General features: G+C 39.1%; 1 protein-coding gene across 1 annotated transcript in view; it reads left to right on the top strand.

Annotated features, from left to right (window-relative positions):
* The window catches only part of MICU2 (mitochondrial calcium uptake 2), a 78,728-nt gene extending 59,645 nt beyond the window's left edge, over nt 1–19,083 (top strand). The window contains exons 6-12 of the mRNA XM_082220314.1: nt 1,725–1,807; nt 6,367–6,432; nt 9,182–9,279; nt 15,587–15,758; nt 16,196–16,304; nt 16,884–17,041; nt 18,261–19,083. Coding sequence (XP_082076440.1) covers nt 1,725–1,807; nt 6,367–6,432; nt 9,182–9,279; nt 15,587–15,758; nt 16,196–16,304; nt 16,884–17,041; nt 18,261–18,365 — 791 coding nt within the window. The 3' untranslated portion in view covers nt 18,366–19,083. The remainder of the gene's footprint in view (nt 1–1,724; nt 1,808–6,366; nt 6,433–9,181; nt 9,280–15,586; nt 15,759–16,195; nt 16,305–16,883; nt 17,042–18,260) is intronic.
* Nucleotides 19,084–19,329: the final 246 nt, after the last annotated feature.

The raw sequence follows: 19,329 nt of genomic DNA, 5'->3' as shown, positions 1-19,329 counted from the left end.
ACGTTCCCTACTCTGAAGGAAATGCTTAGCCACTGGACCTCATAGCTGAATAATTTTGTGGAAAGGTTAGTCTGGCCCTGCATTTACATCTACTGTAAGGTTACCAGATTTTTTTCAATGAATCCGGGGACACTTTTCAACTTCAATGGATTTTGTATGGGGACTGATTCGTAAATCCGGGGACGTCTGGTAACCTTAATCTACTGTATATTTTCAAAAAGACCCGTTTTAGTATTTTGAGGAAGCCGGAGGTTCTTCCCGTAGTTAGCGTCCAAAGGTAACTTCCACAAATAGTCACTGTGAGTGTCTGAAACTCACATGTTAGAGTTATTGTCTGTGTAATTAAAAGCAAGTGCATTGAGCTTTTCTTTGAACCTCAGTTATTTTATAAATACATACCATTGGGGTTGCATCATATCAGATAAGAGTGTCATCTTATGAGCCGTATGAGCAGCTTTAGCTCCTATGTATTACGCAGGGCTACCTTCTTATCAGCCTGTTGCAACAGATGGTATGCATCACTTTGGAATAAATCATTCTGCTTTTATTCTCCAGTGACATTATAGGCTACATGCACATTATTACTGACTCAAAGAATACTTAGTAAAATGTTTAGAACGAAGCATTCCACTAGGAAGAAATCAACTATCTCTCAAATGGATTCCTCCTTCAAGGTTAGCACACTGTGACAGTGCTGTTTGAAATATATATTGATCATTCATGAACGATAGTTACCTGCTCAAAATTCTGGGGATTTGAAAGTCATCTAATCAAACTTCTTAAAAGAGACAGGATCCCTCACAAACATTCCAAACACTTTATCAGGCACTTGAATAGTATGCAAGAAAGCTATAGCAACTATTTAGGATCAATTTAGGTATACAGGGCTGTGGTTTTTTAGGGCTTTCAAGGTCAGCCAAACACTTTGAATTGAGCTCAGAAATGTACTGGGAGCCAATATAGATCCTTTTAGATCTTTCCAAGTCTTGTTTCTCTAGTTGCTGCTGCTGTGACATTGGCTCAGTTTAGACATCCCATTTCTGATTTTTCAAACCATGGATTGAAGATCCACTTTTTAATTAGCAACATGCTGGTTGGCCTAATTAGGACATCACCCACCATGCACCTCCCCTATAAACTGTTTTTAAGCCAGATTTCTTGGAGTGCAACAAGACCACTACCAGAAACTCCATCAGTTAACTTTGGTTTTAGTATTTATGTACTTCAGCCTAAATTGTTTTATATATATATATATATATATATATATATATATATATATATATATATATATATATATATATATATTTTCTGCGTTTGCTAAATTGTTGATTTTTGTTATTTTGAATCTGTTGACATGCGCTGTATTCTTTATATTTGTATTTCCAGTGTTCTCTGTTTTGATACTTTGAATGTTTGTTGTGAGACGCTTTGGGCACAGCTCATTGTGGGAAAGCAGCATATAAGTAAAACCAACCAACCAATGAGTCAATGCACTTCCACAATAGCAGAGATTGAATTGGTCAACTTTTCCTTTTTAAGTACACAGTGCCGCTCCACTAGCTTCAGAACACCTTTGCACATGCTTACATAGTTAACTATGGATCCTCTGTCTTCATATGAAACTGGAAGCATCTGCCCATTTATGAGGAACTGGAGTAGCAGGGAAGCATTATCTTACATGTAAAATATTTCTGAATAAATCTGTATTCTATGATTCATTGCAGAACCACAGACTGGATTTCATATTGCTTTTAAAATGCTGGATGCAGACGGGAATGAACATTTAGAGAAAAAGGAATTTTTTAAGGTATGGATGACAATATTTTCAACCCCCCCTTATTTTTAATTTGTGGAATTACTATATAACTTACAAATGAAAAGTGCAGTTGATCAAGACTATTCTTTCCTCATCTGCTTTGTACACAAGAGATCATGTCTTCACTTGAACAACTGAGGAAATTAAAACCTTTTGCAACCCTTTTTCATTGAAGTTCTGAGTTAAATCAAGAACATGTTTTTAAAACCAGATTTCCTATTTTTACATTTGGATACAGGTGGCAGTGAACATATAGCGAACCTGCTGTTCCTTAACTAACATGGTTGATCAAGAACAGTGCTTTGGTGTCAATAGCTAGGCTTAAGAGTTTATTTAATTTTAAAATTATGACTATTTATATATGTGGAATAGATTGATATATATCTACCCATACAAGCAAAACTGCAGAAAATCCATCACTAGAGAGAGGCTTCCATTGTAGAAATTGAAAGAGAAGGTATATTTAGCCTTTTTATTATGAATACTATGAAATGCACACTTGAGGTCAAAGTCAAATGTGTAAGCCTTTTTAATTTGTATAGAAGATAATGTGTTTTGCTCTTGAGACCATCTGGAGAGGGGATGGAGCTACTTCAGTTTCAGTGCCAAACCGAAATGCAACAACTGTGATGGAATCAACCCTTAGGGGACCTAACAGGCTTCCTGGCAGCAGAAGAAAATGCTGCCCTCCCTCCCTCCCAGGTTCAGATGAAGGTAGGGCAGATTATGAATGACTTGGAAGGAAAATCCTTGTATAGTCATGACTCCTTGCCTCACCTTACAAACGCTTTTGCCATAGCTGCAAATGGCAGCTGCTAGTGCGTTGGCACATTTCTGTCACATGCCCCCCATTCCCTTGTTTCATCATCTTTCAACAGTATTAAAGGTTGGGATAAATAGAGGAAATAATGCCCTATCCCCCCCCTCCCCAGCTTGCCTTGCCTGAACAAACAGACCACAGATGGGTGGTCTTGCTGCACGCACTGCTAGGAAAAGGGTCGCTGTGTTCAGTGTTGGGTTTCAGTGCGCACCAACTCTAATGACTGGACAGGGCCAGGTGCAAACTATTTAGGGGAAATAGTGCCATTTCAGTCCTAACCTGCCAAAACGATCGCCTGGTGTTGGCATGAGGAATCGGAGATGAGGGCTAAGGATGATAAAGCAGCAGGCTTGGGGAGCATCACATTATGCGAAGGGAAAGTTATGCGCTGCTTGTCTCCCAGTGATAAACATACTTTTAAAAGCACCTCTCCTAAGCAACTCTAAATCCTCTGCTTTCTATCTCTATCCGTGCTGTAACCGTAAATAATAAGTCCCTTGTTTTTTTATTTTTGCTGTCCATTTGAGGACTGGTGCTAACATCTCTGGAAGGTAGGTGAGCTTTGCAGTGTGCTGTGCTAAATCTCCTGCTAGAAACCCAGCCTCTGAAGAGATTTGTGAGTACATGTAATTACAAATGTTTCCCAAAGAGAGGTTGCTGCCAGGAGTCTGCTGAATGACTTGCTAGAGATTTATAGTAAGCTGCAAATGGATTTATTTATTTGCTGGAGACCTTATTTTTGGATCTGAACTTGTTAAAGAATGGTATGACACGAAATTGTCAGGTCATACTTGGATCATTAAAAAAAATGCATAAGCAAAACAAAACTAGTTCTTTGTGAGCATGTAAGTATTTCACATGCAGTCTTAATGCACCTTATGAAACTGTCTTATATGGAGTCAAACAATTGGTTCGCCTAGCACAGTTCTTACTCCGAATGGCAGCTGCAGTCAAAGGTCTCCAGGCCCTTCCCTGCTTTGCTGCCTGAGAACCCTTAGCTAGAAGTGCCAGTGTGGTGTAGTGGTTAAGAGCTGTAGACTCGTAATCTGGGGAACCGGGTTCGCGTCTCCGCTCCTCCACATGCAGCTGCTGGGTGGCCTTGGGCTAGTCACACTTCTTTGAAGGCTCTTAGCCCCACTCACCTCACAGAGTGTTTGTTGTGGGGGAGGAAGCGAAAGGAGAATGTTAGCCGCTTTGAGACTCCTTCGGGTAGTGATAAAGCGGGATATCAAATTCAAACTCTTCTTCTTCTAGACTTGGGACATTCTGCATGAGCAAAGCATATAAGCTGCCATTGAGCCTTCTGATCATGTCAGTATTATTATAGCACCTTTCAAGTGCGAAGGGTGAGATGGAGAGAACAAAGCTTTGCAAACTCATGGCTGAAGCAAGGTTTGGACCAGAGACTTCCTGATGCACTCTAATAGCCACAGTATTACGCCCATTTAAAAACTTGACTTGTGTGTTAGAAGGAATTACTTCTTTAAAATGGCCTCCAAAGGCTTACGTGTTCTTACTCTTATTTGGTCCCATTTTTATGTATTTCTGTGCATATTTCATGATTTCTGAAAACTTAGCAGTCAGCAGTCAGTCCTTCCCCTCCCAACCTCTCCCTGCATTCCCTTGAAAAGCCTTTTCCCGAGAGTTGGAGACCCTGCTGAACAGCATGGCCAATTCTGTGGGCATTTGAAGTAGAAGTAGAACAAATGAAATACCCAAAATTGGACAGAAGGGAGGAGAAAGATTGGTTGCAGCGGAGGATTCCATTCATGCAACCTGCTCGTGGTTATTCAGCCAGAAAGCTTGTATCAGAAATGATGAGTATGTTTATCCCCACTATAGCATACCCATTTCTCCAAAACAAACTAAAGAAAATGCCCACAACACTGAACAGGTTGGGGGAAAGTAGGCAAACTATCCCCATCCCCACCCCCACCCCCACTAACTCTCCTGACCTATCACCCACTATTTTAACACGCAGCACAAAACCGCCAGATAAAAACCTGGCAAGCCAAAGGCCTACACTGTCTAAAAGACTTCTACAAAAACAACAAACGCATACCAATACAAGAAATACAAGACAAACTATGGGACACCCAAATACCTTGGCTAACACACCATCAACTACATGCCTTCTTAAACAACCCAGCAGTAAAATCAGCAGCCACTAGGCCCTTGACCACCTTCAAAAACCTTTTGACAGCAGAGGGACATGGCAAAGGGATGGTATCCACAATATACAAAATACTGATCCAAAATCCTACAACCCCCCTTTGACGCAATTAAAGAACAATGGGAGCCCAACATAGGCTATGAAATTAACCCTACCCAATGGATTAGAATGTGGTCTAAACCTCCCTTTAAGTCCATATCAGCCAAAAAGAAGGGAACGTACTCTGAAACTCACCTACAGGTGGTACTTAATGCCATGGAAACTGGCGCTGATACAGCCAGGAACCTCACTAAGATGTTGGGGAGGCTGCACCTCCACAGGCACATACCACCACATGTGGCGGGAATGCCCTAAAATCCAACCCTTCTGGACAGCAATCCTGCAAGAGATATGCAAAATAATTAAACAGGTATTAGAACTCACCCCAGAACTGGTCCTACTGAGCATCTTTCAAGATCATTATGACCACTCACATCATATAGTGCTTATAACCCACCTACTCTCAGCGGCCAGAAGCCTCATAGCCAGACAATGGAGAGATCTGTCAGTAGTAAACATGGACCAATGGTATCAAATTGTATGGGAAATGGCCTTACTAGAAAAGCTAACCAATAAACTGAAACTGACATGGGGACAAATAGCAGAGGATGCCTTCACCCCAGTATGGATCCCCTTTATCACATACACTGCCCAACAAGACAACAAGAAGAGTTCACCGACCTCATATGAATCAATCTGGCTTACCTGACCCAACAAGCAGCACCCCCCCAATGCAAACAAACCCTACTGCAGGCAACCACAGACAACCAACCACACCTTGCCCCCAATACCTCTCACTACCAAGGAAATGTAATGAATGAATAGAAAGAGAACCTGCCCAGTTGATGCTGACACAAAACCCCATATGTACACTATATAAAAGAATATGTCTCACTACCCCACCCCTCCTCTCTCTCTCCTCTTTTTCTTCAACCTTATACAGTAGTACCTCTGTTTATGTAACCCTCTGATTATGTAAACTTTGGAATGCGAAAGTGGCAAACCTGGAAGTATTTGACTGGGTTTTGCCATGTACGCATGCGCAGAAGCGGTCCTCTGGTTGCGAAAACCTTGGGATCCGGCCGGACCTCCGGAATGGATCCCGTCCGCAACCGGAGATACCACTGTACTTTACTCAGCACTAATGTCTCACAACAAATGTAACTGATTTGTAAGAAAGACAGTACAACCTAAAAAAAGAGACAAGGCATGTACTTTTGTAAACCAAGAACATCTTTAAGAAAAAGAAATGATGAGTGTGATCTTTAATGCTTGAAAATTGTGTGTCGACCATTCATTTCACATGTTACCAGATTCCTTAATGAAAGGCACTGGATAAATGTGAAAGCTCCATCACATGTGATGAATGTGTATAAAGGCTTTGCACTCAAGGTACCTGTGCAGAGAATTTTACAGTTTGTGTATGGTAAATAGCACTGAGAAAGAAGCTATTTGTTAAAAATGCTTTGGTAGGAAAAACAAGATAGTAAATGGAAATATATATCCCTTTTGTTTTAGCTGCAGAAAATAATTGGGACGCAAGATGAGCTTAAAACAGCTTTAGGAGATGAAACACTATCTCAGGTAGGTCTTCAGAGAGTGTGATTTTCTTTCTAGCAGGTTGTTCTGGCACTAATGCACTGTTATCTTTTAAACATTATTCCTTTCACAGCTTGTAGCTGATTGCATCCATGTCAGCTCTTATGCTTCATTAAATGAAAGCATCTGATCAGTTGACCTTGCTTTTTGCATGTTCTTTACTAAAATAATTCCAATTGAAAAATTGAAAAAGAATTCATTTATTTAATATGTAGTCACATCATTTTTGAATTCATAATAAAGGGAGACTTTTAGTATTATACTTAGCTGACTTGATCAAAGAACAATAAATGCACTTCCAGGTCAGTTTGGTACCCCTACTTCCCAAGTTAAAATTAATCTTTCAGACCCTGCCAATAAAGTACTAAACATTAAAATACTAACTAGAGTTAAAAAGCTTATTCTACTCTTCAACCCCACATCCAAGACCATCTCTGCCATATATTTCAAAATCAGAATACAAATAAATACTTTGCTTGGCCTTATATGGACAAATAAAAATCTTAAGACTATAGACGAGAAGCTCAGTTTAACTGACTAATTTTTGAGAATTTAAGGTAAATTCCAAAGGAAAGATTGGTTTTTTAAAATCATTAATAGTCTTGGACATCATGATCTAAGCTTTAATCATAGTTTAGGACAATTTGATTTATGGAAGAAATGCAAGACCTGTTGATGGAAACATCTAGTATTAAATTTTAAAAATAAATGGTCTTAACCGTTGCTATTTTACTGTGTATAATATGCTGTTTTATATGTCATGTTGGAAGCTATCCTATGAATACTACATAACGAAGTCTGGTTTAAAAGAAATAAAATTAGAAGATAAATGGAATGGGGCTAATGTTTGATGGCTAGAATACTTTCAAGTCATATTTTTCTTATGCATAAATAACCTGAGTGAAGGAAAGCAATGGAATTTGAAATAATAATGAATAACAAACATTTATTGTCCACACTTCTTTTACAACACAAATGAGAAATGGAACAGGTAAAATAATTTGATTCATTTGGCTTGAGGCAATGGCTTGTATCCAGTGCTGTCTGTTCATGAGTGGAATGGACGTCTGCTCATGCAATGGGACCTTTCCCTCCTATCCTTGCTGCCCCCCATGCGCCCACAAAAACTGCTGCAGGGCATAGGAGCCAAATCCTAGGGGCCAAGGTCTCTTCAGCAACCCCAATATATTTGAGGGGGCTAGGAGCTCCCCAAAGTTGATGGACATTCAAATGGTGTGCGTGCACCGTGACTTGTGATTGATTACATGGAGTGGGGCTTACCTGCCCCTCCCCATATTATATTCAGATTGGCACTCCTGCTCTGGGGGGTTGGGGGACACTCTGGAGCAGATTTGGGGAGCATGTGGTGGGAGGGGGAGAGGAAGGAAGGAAGGACCATTGCTCAAATGGTACTCCCACAATTTTAGAAGTCAGTCATCAGACCTACTATTGAAATATCAGTTTGAAAATATCTATGATGATTAAGCATTCAGTTTTCCTCAAATACTGATATTTGGGAGAACTTCTTTAAAATGGTCACAAACTGGTATATTACAGCTTTAACGTTTCATAAAATAAATGATATAACAACTCAACAAGGGTTTGAGAATCATCACCCTCACTTTATTTGTCGGTCAGTTGAAGCCATTCCTGGGGTGTAGCTGGTCTTCATGCTAACAGCTTCTAGGAGCACAATATGTCCCCCACCAGAGATACTGCCCCTCTCCTTACACCCCATAAAATTATGCCATAATAATTAAATAATCTCATTATATGAGTGCAGGAAAACAGACAAAAACTGAATAACTACACTACTAATTGGTCAACATTTATCACCTGCAAACAAATGCTATATATTTCAGTTTGCAGTATTGTTTTTTAATCTTAGGAAGTTTATTTTCCTATATCCCCTGCAAAAGATTGTTTTCTTTCTAGTTCGGATTATCTTGTTGTGTATCTTTTTTTCTCTCAAGTACTATGTTAACGTAAAAAACAGTGGCAGTGTTCTATCATTAACGATTTACGAAGTTACATTATTGTTAGGTTTGCATAAGTATGTAAGTTTTTGTTGGTATTTAAAAATGTGCATTATTTCTATTTAGTTTTGATTTTTAAAAATACTGTAAAATGCAGCACACATACTGAACAATTTTTGGGTGGCTTAGAGATGGCTCATGTTACTTCATTTAGTGAAAAGTGTCATGGAACAAATGAAGAGTGCTACCTGAACTATAAAATGTGTTGTCATGTGTGCAGCAAGCATGAAATACACTGAACTAATGCAACTAGTTGATTATACTGAAAGCTAAATAACCATTAGTATTTAATCTTATGAATAGATGGCTGTCTTTCATCTTGCCTCTTCAGCAGAGTAAAATACACACCGGCTATTTAGATGTCACAAGAACATTACGTTGAAATCCCCATAGACTCCACATTGCTTAGTGTGTTGTTGTGTTCAAAGAAATGAGACTTAGGCTAAGTGGTGAAAGAAACACATAATCTAAAAATATTGTATTTTGTGTCTGTGGCTTTAGCCTTTCAAAGGGATGGAATAGCTGAGCTATGTGAAATACATTATTTGTTTTCTACAGGCCTTTTTCCATAGGGAAAAATTCAAATATACAGCATTTGTAGAATTATTTAACCATTAATGGGAAATGTAGAACTTGAGCCAATGCAGAGCTTTAACACAAGAGGTATGCTGACAAAATACTGATGTGCATTTTTTCAGGAGCCAGAATCAGAAGACCCTGATATTAATACCATGTTGCTGGTCCACTTCTTTGGAAGAGGAGGAAAAAAGAAGCTTCATTACTGTGAATTTCACAGGTAGCACTGAAAAAAGATAGTAATTAACGCTTCGGTTGTCATCTTGGTTTGTTCTGTGTTGTCAATCTGTCTATTAGATACTACAATTCACTATTTTGGCTTGTCTTAGTATTTTAATACAAAGAGATCCCAAATAACTTTTCCTATTTAGTAGCACACCATGGGAATTGCATCAGCCATCTTGTCCACATCCCATTGGGTCTCTGGACTCCTTTGGGAGGAAGGACAGGGTATATATTGAAAACAACAACAACTACATGTGTATGCCTTCACCCACATTTGCCAGGAGGTTCTGACCACACTTGTAGCTGTGACATCATGGAGGAAACCCTCAACAAACCACAGTCCCCAGGATTCCATGGGGATTATTACCATGTACGCTGCAGTTTTGTGTGGCTCATGCTGAGGTCACAATATCACTTGACAGACTGCATTCTGCTTATCTCTACTGCAAAAAAAAAAAAAAATTAAATCACTTTGTAAAGGTTGATGACACCTAAATGTATCGTAGAACCAAAAAATGCAGTTTACCCAATCTCTCCATTGTTAGGATAGACAAACTGGGCAAACCGTATTTTTTGTTCTACAGTTAAGTGTTCAGAAATGAGTAATTGTAGACTAATGCATAATGAATTTCATTACCCTCTATAAAGTGTTTGCGGGGAGGGGATTTGCAGCAGAGGCACCTCAGGTGAGAAACCTACCTTTTGTGAGATTTACTCTGTGGCTATAAAACCTTGGGTTGCTCTTCCCAGAGCAGCCTGCTTGGCCTAATCTTGTTTCTGAAGGTGAGAGTCAACATCACACCATCACATGTGACAGGATTTTACTTTGTTCCCAGAGCTCTGCATGCTCCTCCCACACCTACTCTGCAGGGTCTCCCAGTCTTTCATAGCAGATCTTGGGAGTGCAAAAGGCTGCATGGGGGAGGAAGGGAAAATATTTGTGTAATCAGAAAACGATTGAGCAAGTGACACACCATCGTTGGATATCGCCCTAACTGTTTAGTGAGACCATTGATGTTTAGCTTTGACTCCTTTTATTCTTGTTAGTCTTTTATGCAGAATGTCACCGTGTTACAAACTGCTTCCAATACTTGTATTTTGTGTTGCACGCTGCTTGGTGTATTCTGTGTGTAGAAAGCCAGTACTGAAATGTGATAGGTTTTGGAAATATGGAAAGCCAACTAAATATTAAACCTAGACTGCATAAAATCCAATCTTAATCAACCCTTAACTACCACTGGCATTACTAATATTGGAAAGCCTTTTAAAGCAATGTTTAAAAGCACATTAAAACCTTGCATCCATTGAAAGTCTAGGCTGATGTTTAAGTAAAAATATCCTAGTTACTTAAACTTGTATGCTAACTCAACTCAATCCTTTTATTTGCAGAATCATCTGCAAATCAAGTCTGTCTACTTTAACTCTATTTAAGAAACTCCCTCAAGGCCACTTCACATATTAGTTGTCATTCATAGGAGTTCTTCTATAAATCACTGCTCTCCTGGAAAACACAGCTGGGAGGTATTTCTACCTATATTGGCTCAGGAGTTCAACTAAAAATTGCACAGGAGAATCTGGGAATACACACACAATGAACTGAAGCAACATCATAAAGAAGAGTGGGCCACAATTCCTCCACAAGGATCTGAGAGACTGATAAAGTCATATAGAAAACGATTACAGTGGTACCTCTGGTTACGAACTTAATTCGTTCTGGAGGTCCATTCTTAACCTGAAACTGTTCTTAACCTGAAGCACCACTTTAGCTAATAGGGCCTCCTGCTGCCGCCGCGCCGCCACTGCGTGATTTCTGTTCTCATCCTGAAGCAAAGTTCTTAACCCAAGGTACTATTTCTGGGTTAGCGGAGTCTGTAACCTAAAGCGTATGTAACCTGAAGCATATGTAACCCGAGGTACCACTGTATTACCCTCCAGCTAACGTTTGGTTTCCGCCCCCCTTCCCAACAGACCAGCATGGTTTCTGCAATTTGTCTCCTCTCAGCCAAGCCAAGAATGGAGAGGTGTTTCAAATGCTGTGCAAAACATTTCTTCCCACTGATTTCAGGTGCACACTAACCTTCAAATAAACAAGCCTTTGAAGTTCTTAAAGATATTGAGAATTCTGTTGAGTTAGCACTCCCTCTGCTCCCTTTTCTCTACAGTAGGGGTTGTTAACAAAGCAAAGGCCAGAGTGCAGCCGTAAAAGCTTGTTTGCATTTATAGTGCGAACTGGAATGTCTCAGGTAATTAGATAAAATCCTGCATTGACCCAATGAGGCATAACACTGATAATACTGTGTACCTACTACATTCAGCAAATGTAGCTTTAAGACCTTTGCCTACCACACAGATAGAAGCCTGTAATCAAAATTGGACTCCCACATCTTGCTCTTAAAGCTGTTGGGTAAGTGTCGGGTTTAATACAGGTAATTTTTCAACAATGGCATTTATTTTTCATGCACTTGGAATGTGTCTCCTTATCACTATCCATATAGACCCGCTCCATCTGCATTGTGACCTGACAGTAAAGTTTGTTTTAATGCATAGGAAGGTGAATGAAAGGATCAGCGTCTTTAAAAAAAAAAGAAAAGCGCAGTGGAGATATCACTTTTCACATTATTTTATTTGCAAGTAGCTCAAGCACATCATTTCTGTGTTTCTATTGTTCGGGGGAAATGTGATTTCTATCTGATGGCTTTTCACAACATTTCTACCTCACATGGGAAGCCATTGTTGGCTTTCTGATCAAAGTGCCATGATGTTTTTACAAGAGATGACTGATGAGCTGTACAGACATAGATCATTGTCAAAGGCAGGGGGGAAATGATGGTAAATGCTTTTATCATTTTCCAAGTTCTTGTTAGAAAGGCTTTCCATTGATCAGCGGAGTAGCTAGAGAAAGCAGGAGTGATTACATTTGATTAGGCTGCTTCAGATATAGTTACCTGTGTAATTTACGTTCCTTAAAATTGGGGCGGGGGTTCATTCATAAAGCTTAATGGTGTTTACCTGTGATTAGTAGGTGAGTTATCTCCCCCCCCCCAAGAAAAAAGCAGGAACAAAACTTTTATTATTTATTCTCTCACGTCCCAGAGTGATTGGTTGTTGCTTTGCAACACTTAGCTCAAGGCTGGTGTGCTTTGTTTCCTCCCTTCAGAATCCACTTTTTAAACTAAGCCACATGGCAAGTTACTTCTGTGTATTGAGTGTGGTTCCCCCTCCCTTGCTCCCCATACAGTTCCTGTTTTCCTTTTTAACCATTTACAGTAGCAAATTGCTTGATCTGCATGGTTAACATCTGCACACCAGTGGTATACAGTAAACTATCTGTCAAACTAGCTTCAAGTTGGCTTGAGTCTTCATAGGGGGACCTTAGTCCATTTGCTTGCCGAATTCAGGGCTAGGTCTAGCTGGCAGGGAATTGATAAGAGATTATTGATACTGTTTGTACCTTCTAGAGTTATTGTTCCAGCTTTTGGTCGGAATTAACTAGCGCAAACGACATTCTCCTCTTAAATCTCTGAGTACTTATTTTTAAATACTGCACTTCTGTGCAGATTTTGGCTTCCTCCTTGTTAGTATTATTCAAACAGTACAAAAGGATTCGAAAACTTTCTTTATGAATTAGCTGTTTTCTGCACTTCCGCAACAGCTGCAGCAGAGGCGTGCCAGAAAAGTAGCTGGGGCTTTAAAATATTTTTTTAGAACACGTCTTTCCATTCCGTAGGCCTGCCAGGCAGCTTACAACAGTGAACTAATTAAATCCAGACTTCTAAACCATCAAAAAAGCAAATAAAGTAGAATGTACTTTATTATATTGAAAGAGAAGATAGCATGGAAAAACAAAATAAATCATCACCATCCCAAACCCAGCTGAAGGCCATTAGCTGAAAGCTGGCCTTATAGGCTTCATGGGAGATAGTATTCCATAGACAAGGTGCCATGACCAAAAAGGCCTTGCTCCTAATTGGTACAAATCCCCCAAAGGAAGGCTGTGGGCCACCTAAAAATGTTACGTACCGCAGTGTTCATATGAGAGAAGGCATTGTATTCATTGTATTCAATATACCTGTTCCCACTGTCTGTGCTAACTTTATTAAAATGATGATTTAGTGAAAATCCAGCTCTAATTCATTTTTTCATAGTCTCTTAGTTAGGGTCTGTTTGTATATTATTTCCCCCAGGGGATTCTTTCCAGGTTTACGTTCTCCTTTCCTTCCCTCAGCTCACCCAATAAATATCTCCCTTATTGTTGCTTTAAGTTGGAATTAAATTAAGTAGATTCTAAATTCCTGCTGGAAGAATCAACACACCCACTTGAAAGGCTTCAGATACTGCCGAGCAAACCATATTCTGTAGCTGATAATTGTCTTGGTGATTTAAAATGTGTATTTATTTTAAAAAAATTGTCCCGAACTTTTGTAAACTTTGGCTTTCAACAATGTGAGTCTTTTGGGGTGGGGTGTAGTTTTCAGGTATGACTCTTTCTGGAAGTGGAGTTAGAAGCACTAGATGGGATCCAGGCTCAGTTAGTTGAACTTGGACCCCATTGAAATCATTGGTTTGTATCCTGACTAATCCTCTCCAAATGGGTTGGCTCCTTCTTTTCTCAAAGGGTACTGGGGTTGAGCAGAGGATCTCAGGGATGACACAGCATTTTTGGTTGATCTCCCAAACCCTCTGCTCTGCTCATATGGTACTCCAGATTGTCTCTCCCACACGCCAGAGCAATATTTTCAAGGGGGAAGGGGATTTCGGCAAAAGTCATCTCTTACCCTTATCCTTCTAGACTATGGGCGGTTGCTTCTTCAGGCAGACCAGACCCTAATCTCCATCACCCCATGCAGGCCAACTTTAACCAGTGGGTGGGACTACCCACCTGTCAATCACCTGATGTCATTGTGACATCAAGTGACTGAAACCCCAAAGAAGTCACTGTAACTGCCAGCCAACTGATTGGCGGCTACAAAAAGCCCCTTTGATGCCCCTGCAAGTTGGTGCATGGGCAAGAGATTCCCCACCCCTGCTGTGGATCTTAAAAATATGTTCAAAGATCTGGCAGCAAACTTGCAAAAATAGTTAGCCACTTACAACTGGCAGAGTTTTAATTCCAGTGACAAAAGTGACATATTGTAGGTGACACTATTCTTATGTTCTCTTTATTTATCGGGACAAGGAAAGGCAAAGGTTTTGGTCAGTTTTCCTACAGATAAGGTCTTCCTTCTCTTTCCCCCCTGCCCCGCCTTAGTAACATAGAGAAATAAATAAGATTTCCCCCACCCAATGAATATTTGGATCCCATCAGTTGTCAAGGGAAAAAACAACTATCTGACTTTTAGAAGACATCTGAAGGCAGCACTGTTTAGAAAAGTTTTTAATGTCTGGTGTTTTATCGCTTTATTATTATTATTATCATTAATTCTGTTGGGAGCTGACCAGAGTGGCTGGGTAAACCCAGCCACATGGGAGGGGTATAAAATAATAATAATAATAATAATAATAATAATAATAATAATAATAATAATAATAAAAAATTACTGTTACATAAAGTTATTTTTGGTAACGTTCTCAAATACTTGTGGACTACTTTATATCAAAGTAAAGGATTTTTTAGGCAGAGCACTTGGGTAATAATTTTTACTTTTATTTATTTTATTATTCCTTTTTAAGACTATTGGAGCACCTTTCGTTCCCATATTCTGCTTGTTTACAGCTTTCCTCAAATACTCTCAGTTTTAAAGCTATGTGAGTCTTTTTGTTGTTCCATTTACAGTCTAGTTGGCTGCTACAAGTTTTATGCCCCTTCCATGTTTAAATATCCTTTCCCACTCAGGTAACAGTTATGCATATGTGTAGCAGCAATTTTTTTCAGCACACAGCTTGCTGCTACAACATTCATAAACGTACATAGATTCAGAGTGCTCCCTACTGGTAGAACTGCTAAAAGACAACGTTACAAAATTGGAAAGGTTAAAACTACATTACGTACTGAAAGTATATCTTTATCTCACATTGAGCAACCAAAATCATCTCAGCTTACTGAGTTATGGAAGTTCCTGCTATTGAGACCTGGAAGCCAACAATTTGTGTGTTGCATTTTCTCCCTGATTAGTTTTTGGAAAATTAAGGTGAGACATTTTCACTTCATAGCAGCTGTGAGAGTAAACAGTGAACCTCAAGGCGATCTTGCTTATGTGCAGTGTTTGAGTGCCTTATAAACGTGAAAGCATTATCTTTACTATAAGAAATGGTTCGTATTCTCTGCTTACGAAAGGAATTAAGTTGCAACTATTGTTTGTTAGATTTATGCAGGATTTACAAACAGAGGTGCAAGAGATGGAATTCATCCAATTTTCCAAAGGTCTAACCTTCATGAGAAAAGAGGATTTTGTAGAGTGGTTGCTGTATTTTACTGAGCAAGAGAACAATGAAATTTACTGGCAAAATGTGAAGGAAAGAATCCAAGCAGGAGAGGTGCGTATGGAGTTTCTAAACCCAAATGGCTTTTTTCTGGTGTAATTGAATAACATTCTTCCTAAATCTAAAGTATAGCAAAGGCATTCATTTTTACTTGTTTTGTTGTTCCAACCTTTACCATCTTTACTTCTTAATTTTTATCACAGTTATATGTTTCTCCAAGGAGTTCAATGGTGTTGATGCTTCTCAGTCTCCCCATTTTATCCTCGCAAAAACCCTGGGATGAAGGCTAGGTTTAGAGACAGTGACTGGCCCAAGGTCACCCAGTGAGCTTCCTGGCTATGTAGAGACTCGATCCCTGGTCTCCCAAGGCTTAGTCCAGCACTCTAACCATTACACCACAACTTTATAATAATATTAAATGCCTTAAGAAAATGCTTAGTTTTGAATCACTCACCTAAAAATAAATTAAATAGGTCTATTCGGTATTTCAGAGTATCAGTTTGGAGGAATTTAAGACTTTCTGCCAGTTTACAAACCGCCTAGAAGATTTTTCAATTGCCTTGAAAATGTTCACAGTAGCCAGCCGCCCTGTTAAACGAGGTAAGAAGTGCATAATTTTGCACATCAGAATGTTAAGAAAATACACTTTGCAAGTGACTTCTGAAAATGTGTACTATAAACCTGTATGATGTGGTTGTTTTCTCCTTTTATAAAAGGATTCTGAGTCCCTCTCAGTTCCTTGCTACTTGTTTTGGACAACCAGTTGAAGATTACGGATCACTATTTACCGGTGGTTCGGAGAAGTGGCAGTAGGAATTTTTCCTGGCAACTACTCCTCCTTTGTCAGCTGGGAGACGCTACAGCTGATCACCAGCCACAACTGCTGCCTGCACTTGGAACTGAAAGAAGGCAGCTTGCTGTCTTCTTCCATTCTTCAAGACAAGAAGGAGTGATTAGATCCCATTAAGAAGCTGAAAAATTAATATTAAGGACTTAGCATGCAATGTTTTGATTGTTTATTTGACTACGCAATTCAAATTATGTTTGTGCACTCAGAAGGAATAGTCTATTTGTTAAATTTATAGATCTTTCCACTATTCAGTTCCATAAACTGATCTATAATCTCCCTAGTTATTTTACGTTTTAATGGTAATGTATGGTGTGTTGTGCTTTTATTAGCCGAGTTCAAGAGAGCTGTGAAAGCTGTTACAGGACAGGAACTCTCAGAAAATGTTTTAGACACCGTCTTCAAGATCTTTGATTTGGATGGAGACAATTGCCTCAGCCATGCAGAATTCCTTGGAGTCCTAAAAAACAGGATGCATCGAGGCTTAAGGGTAATGAAGCCTTATTCCTAAAATAGAATGTTTAATGGAGTAACTGTTTTTAATCAGTCAAGGTGCCAGCATAGAGACCATATAATCCTAGTGGGAGCAGTTTGTGAAAATAGGTAATTGTGGAAATTTTACAGGGCTACTGCTTTTAAGGTGGAATTAAAAACAAGGAGTTTTCTTATTAAGATGAACTTTTTATGGAACAGTTAGCTAGCCTATTAAGTTGTTTGCTTCTGATGTATGTTCATTAGACTTCACTGAACAGCCAGTTGATGAAGGGAGGTACAAACCTCCATACTAACATATAACACACATCTACCAGATTAACCGCTATCATTCAGTGCTAGCACAAGCAGAGACCAAGAGTGAGAAAGTGCTCCATGCCAGAGACTCTAGTAAGCCAAAAGTTTAGATTAGTAACACCCAGATGGCTCAACAATAAGGTGTGACAGACCCCACAGGAGAAGACCAAAATATGCCCATCTGCTTTGTGAGAACTTTTTCCTAGCTTCAGAGAGGTCTCTCTTAGACCCTAAAATTTGAACCCACACATACAGTGAAAACCTATCAAGTGAACTGATAACCAGATTGAAATCTACCCAGCATAACACTTGATGTAGAATAACGTTGTTGTTGTTGTTAAATATGTATACTGCCCTTCATCTGTAGATCTCAGGGCACAACATAGGTCCACAACATAAAAATACAAGATAAAAAGAGCACAACATCCCCAAAGCAGGGGACGAGAAAAAGTTTCAATGCACAAGAGCAAATATTTACACTGATGGGATGAGTTAGTTGGCTACTGTCCTTTAATAATTGTGTTAGGGATTTTATCCCCAACTCCATGGAAGTTAACCGACAGGTTTCTAATGGCCATAATGGATCAAGGTTAATGGGGCAAGTCTAAATCACTTAATTCATCATATTCAATCGTCTGTTTATTTGCTGTCCTTTATATACTGCTTCTGTGAGTGTACTCGAAGTGTGATACAAATGAAAAAGGGGATTGGGGAGGAACACAAAAATAAGCAGATGAAGTACTCTTGTTCCTAGCTGCTCATAATGGCTAGCTGGAATGGCCACTCCAGAGACAGCTCTTGGTGGGGAAGGACCAAATGTCATTGGGTTTCATCCAAGTCATTGCCATAGCCAGCTAAAAAAAATGAAACTTAAATGCAGTGTGGTAATTAATGTTGTTTTTTATTAAAAACAAAAACAGGTGCCTCAGCAGCAAGGAGTTCCAGGTTACTGGAAATGTGTGAAAAGGGAGAGCATTAAAGGAGCAAAAGAAGTCTGGAAACAAACTGGGAAAAGTCCCTTCTAGAAAAAAGAGCATCATTTTACAACTATAAATGTCTGGGTTTGCTTTTGGTGTATGTTTTTTTACATAATGGCTATATTTGATAGAATAGAATATCTTTATACAATTGAGTGTTGAACAAATTTATTTTCTCATTAAAATTCTACAGTATTTATCAGTAGAATCACCATTGATGGGGGACTATTACAATTTCCAGATTTCATAAGGTGTTTTAATTCCCAATAGTATTGAAGTTCTAAAAAAATGGATACTATCAAAATCCCTGAATTGATCAGTCTGCCTGGAATTTAGTAGAAATTTCTCATTTTGCATATGTTTCATAAGAAAAGCACGTCCTGTTAACAGGGCTGAAAAACCTAAAAGGATATCCTGTGAACAGAAAGAAGAAAAGCCCAAAACCTACAACTCCAGAATGAATTTTATACAGCAACAATCATTTTAAAACTACAATCCTCAGTTGCCTCACAGATTTCACTAGTTCTGAGCAATTACTGGACTGAAACTTTGTATATTCCTGTATATTTTTCTTCTAATTTATACAAATATATTTTTGACTATTCTGTTTGCAGTATGCTTTGCATCTCTCACTCCAGCCTGGAAATAGGAACATGTTTACATAAACTGGAAGACTGTAAATGGTGTGAATTTGTATAGACAAAAAGTTGCATGCAGTCAAGAAATGGGTGGAAAATAAAGTGTCTTTTGGTAGATATAAATGAAATAGCTTCTGGCCATCCTTGACACTGAGCTTGGCAATTACCTTTTCTCTATGGGCTTGCTATGTCCGTAGTGGTTCAGCTTTGCAGAGCAATGAGCGTCTTGATTGTTTCAGGAGAAAAGAGATTGAAATTGGGAGGGGGAGTTCACTAGACCTCTAACTTTAGTATAACTAGAAATGGGAGGGAACTTGAATACAAATAAGAAACTGTGCAATGCCAATATGTAATTTAAACACCAGCAGCCTCTG

This window comes from Podarcis vaucheri, assembly GCF_965113315.1.
Source record: "Podarcis vaucheri genome assembly, chromosome: 4".
NCBI classification, from domain to species: Eukaryota; Metazoa; Chordata; class Lepidosauria; order Squamata; family Lacertidae; genus Podarcis; species Podarcis vaucheri.
This window is presented reverse-complemented; position numbering and strand designations above follow the sequence as displayed.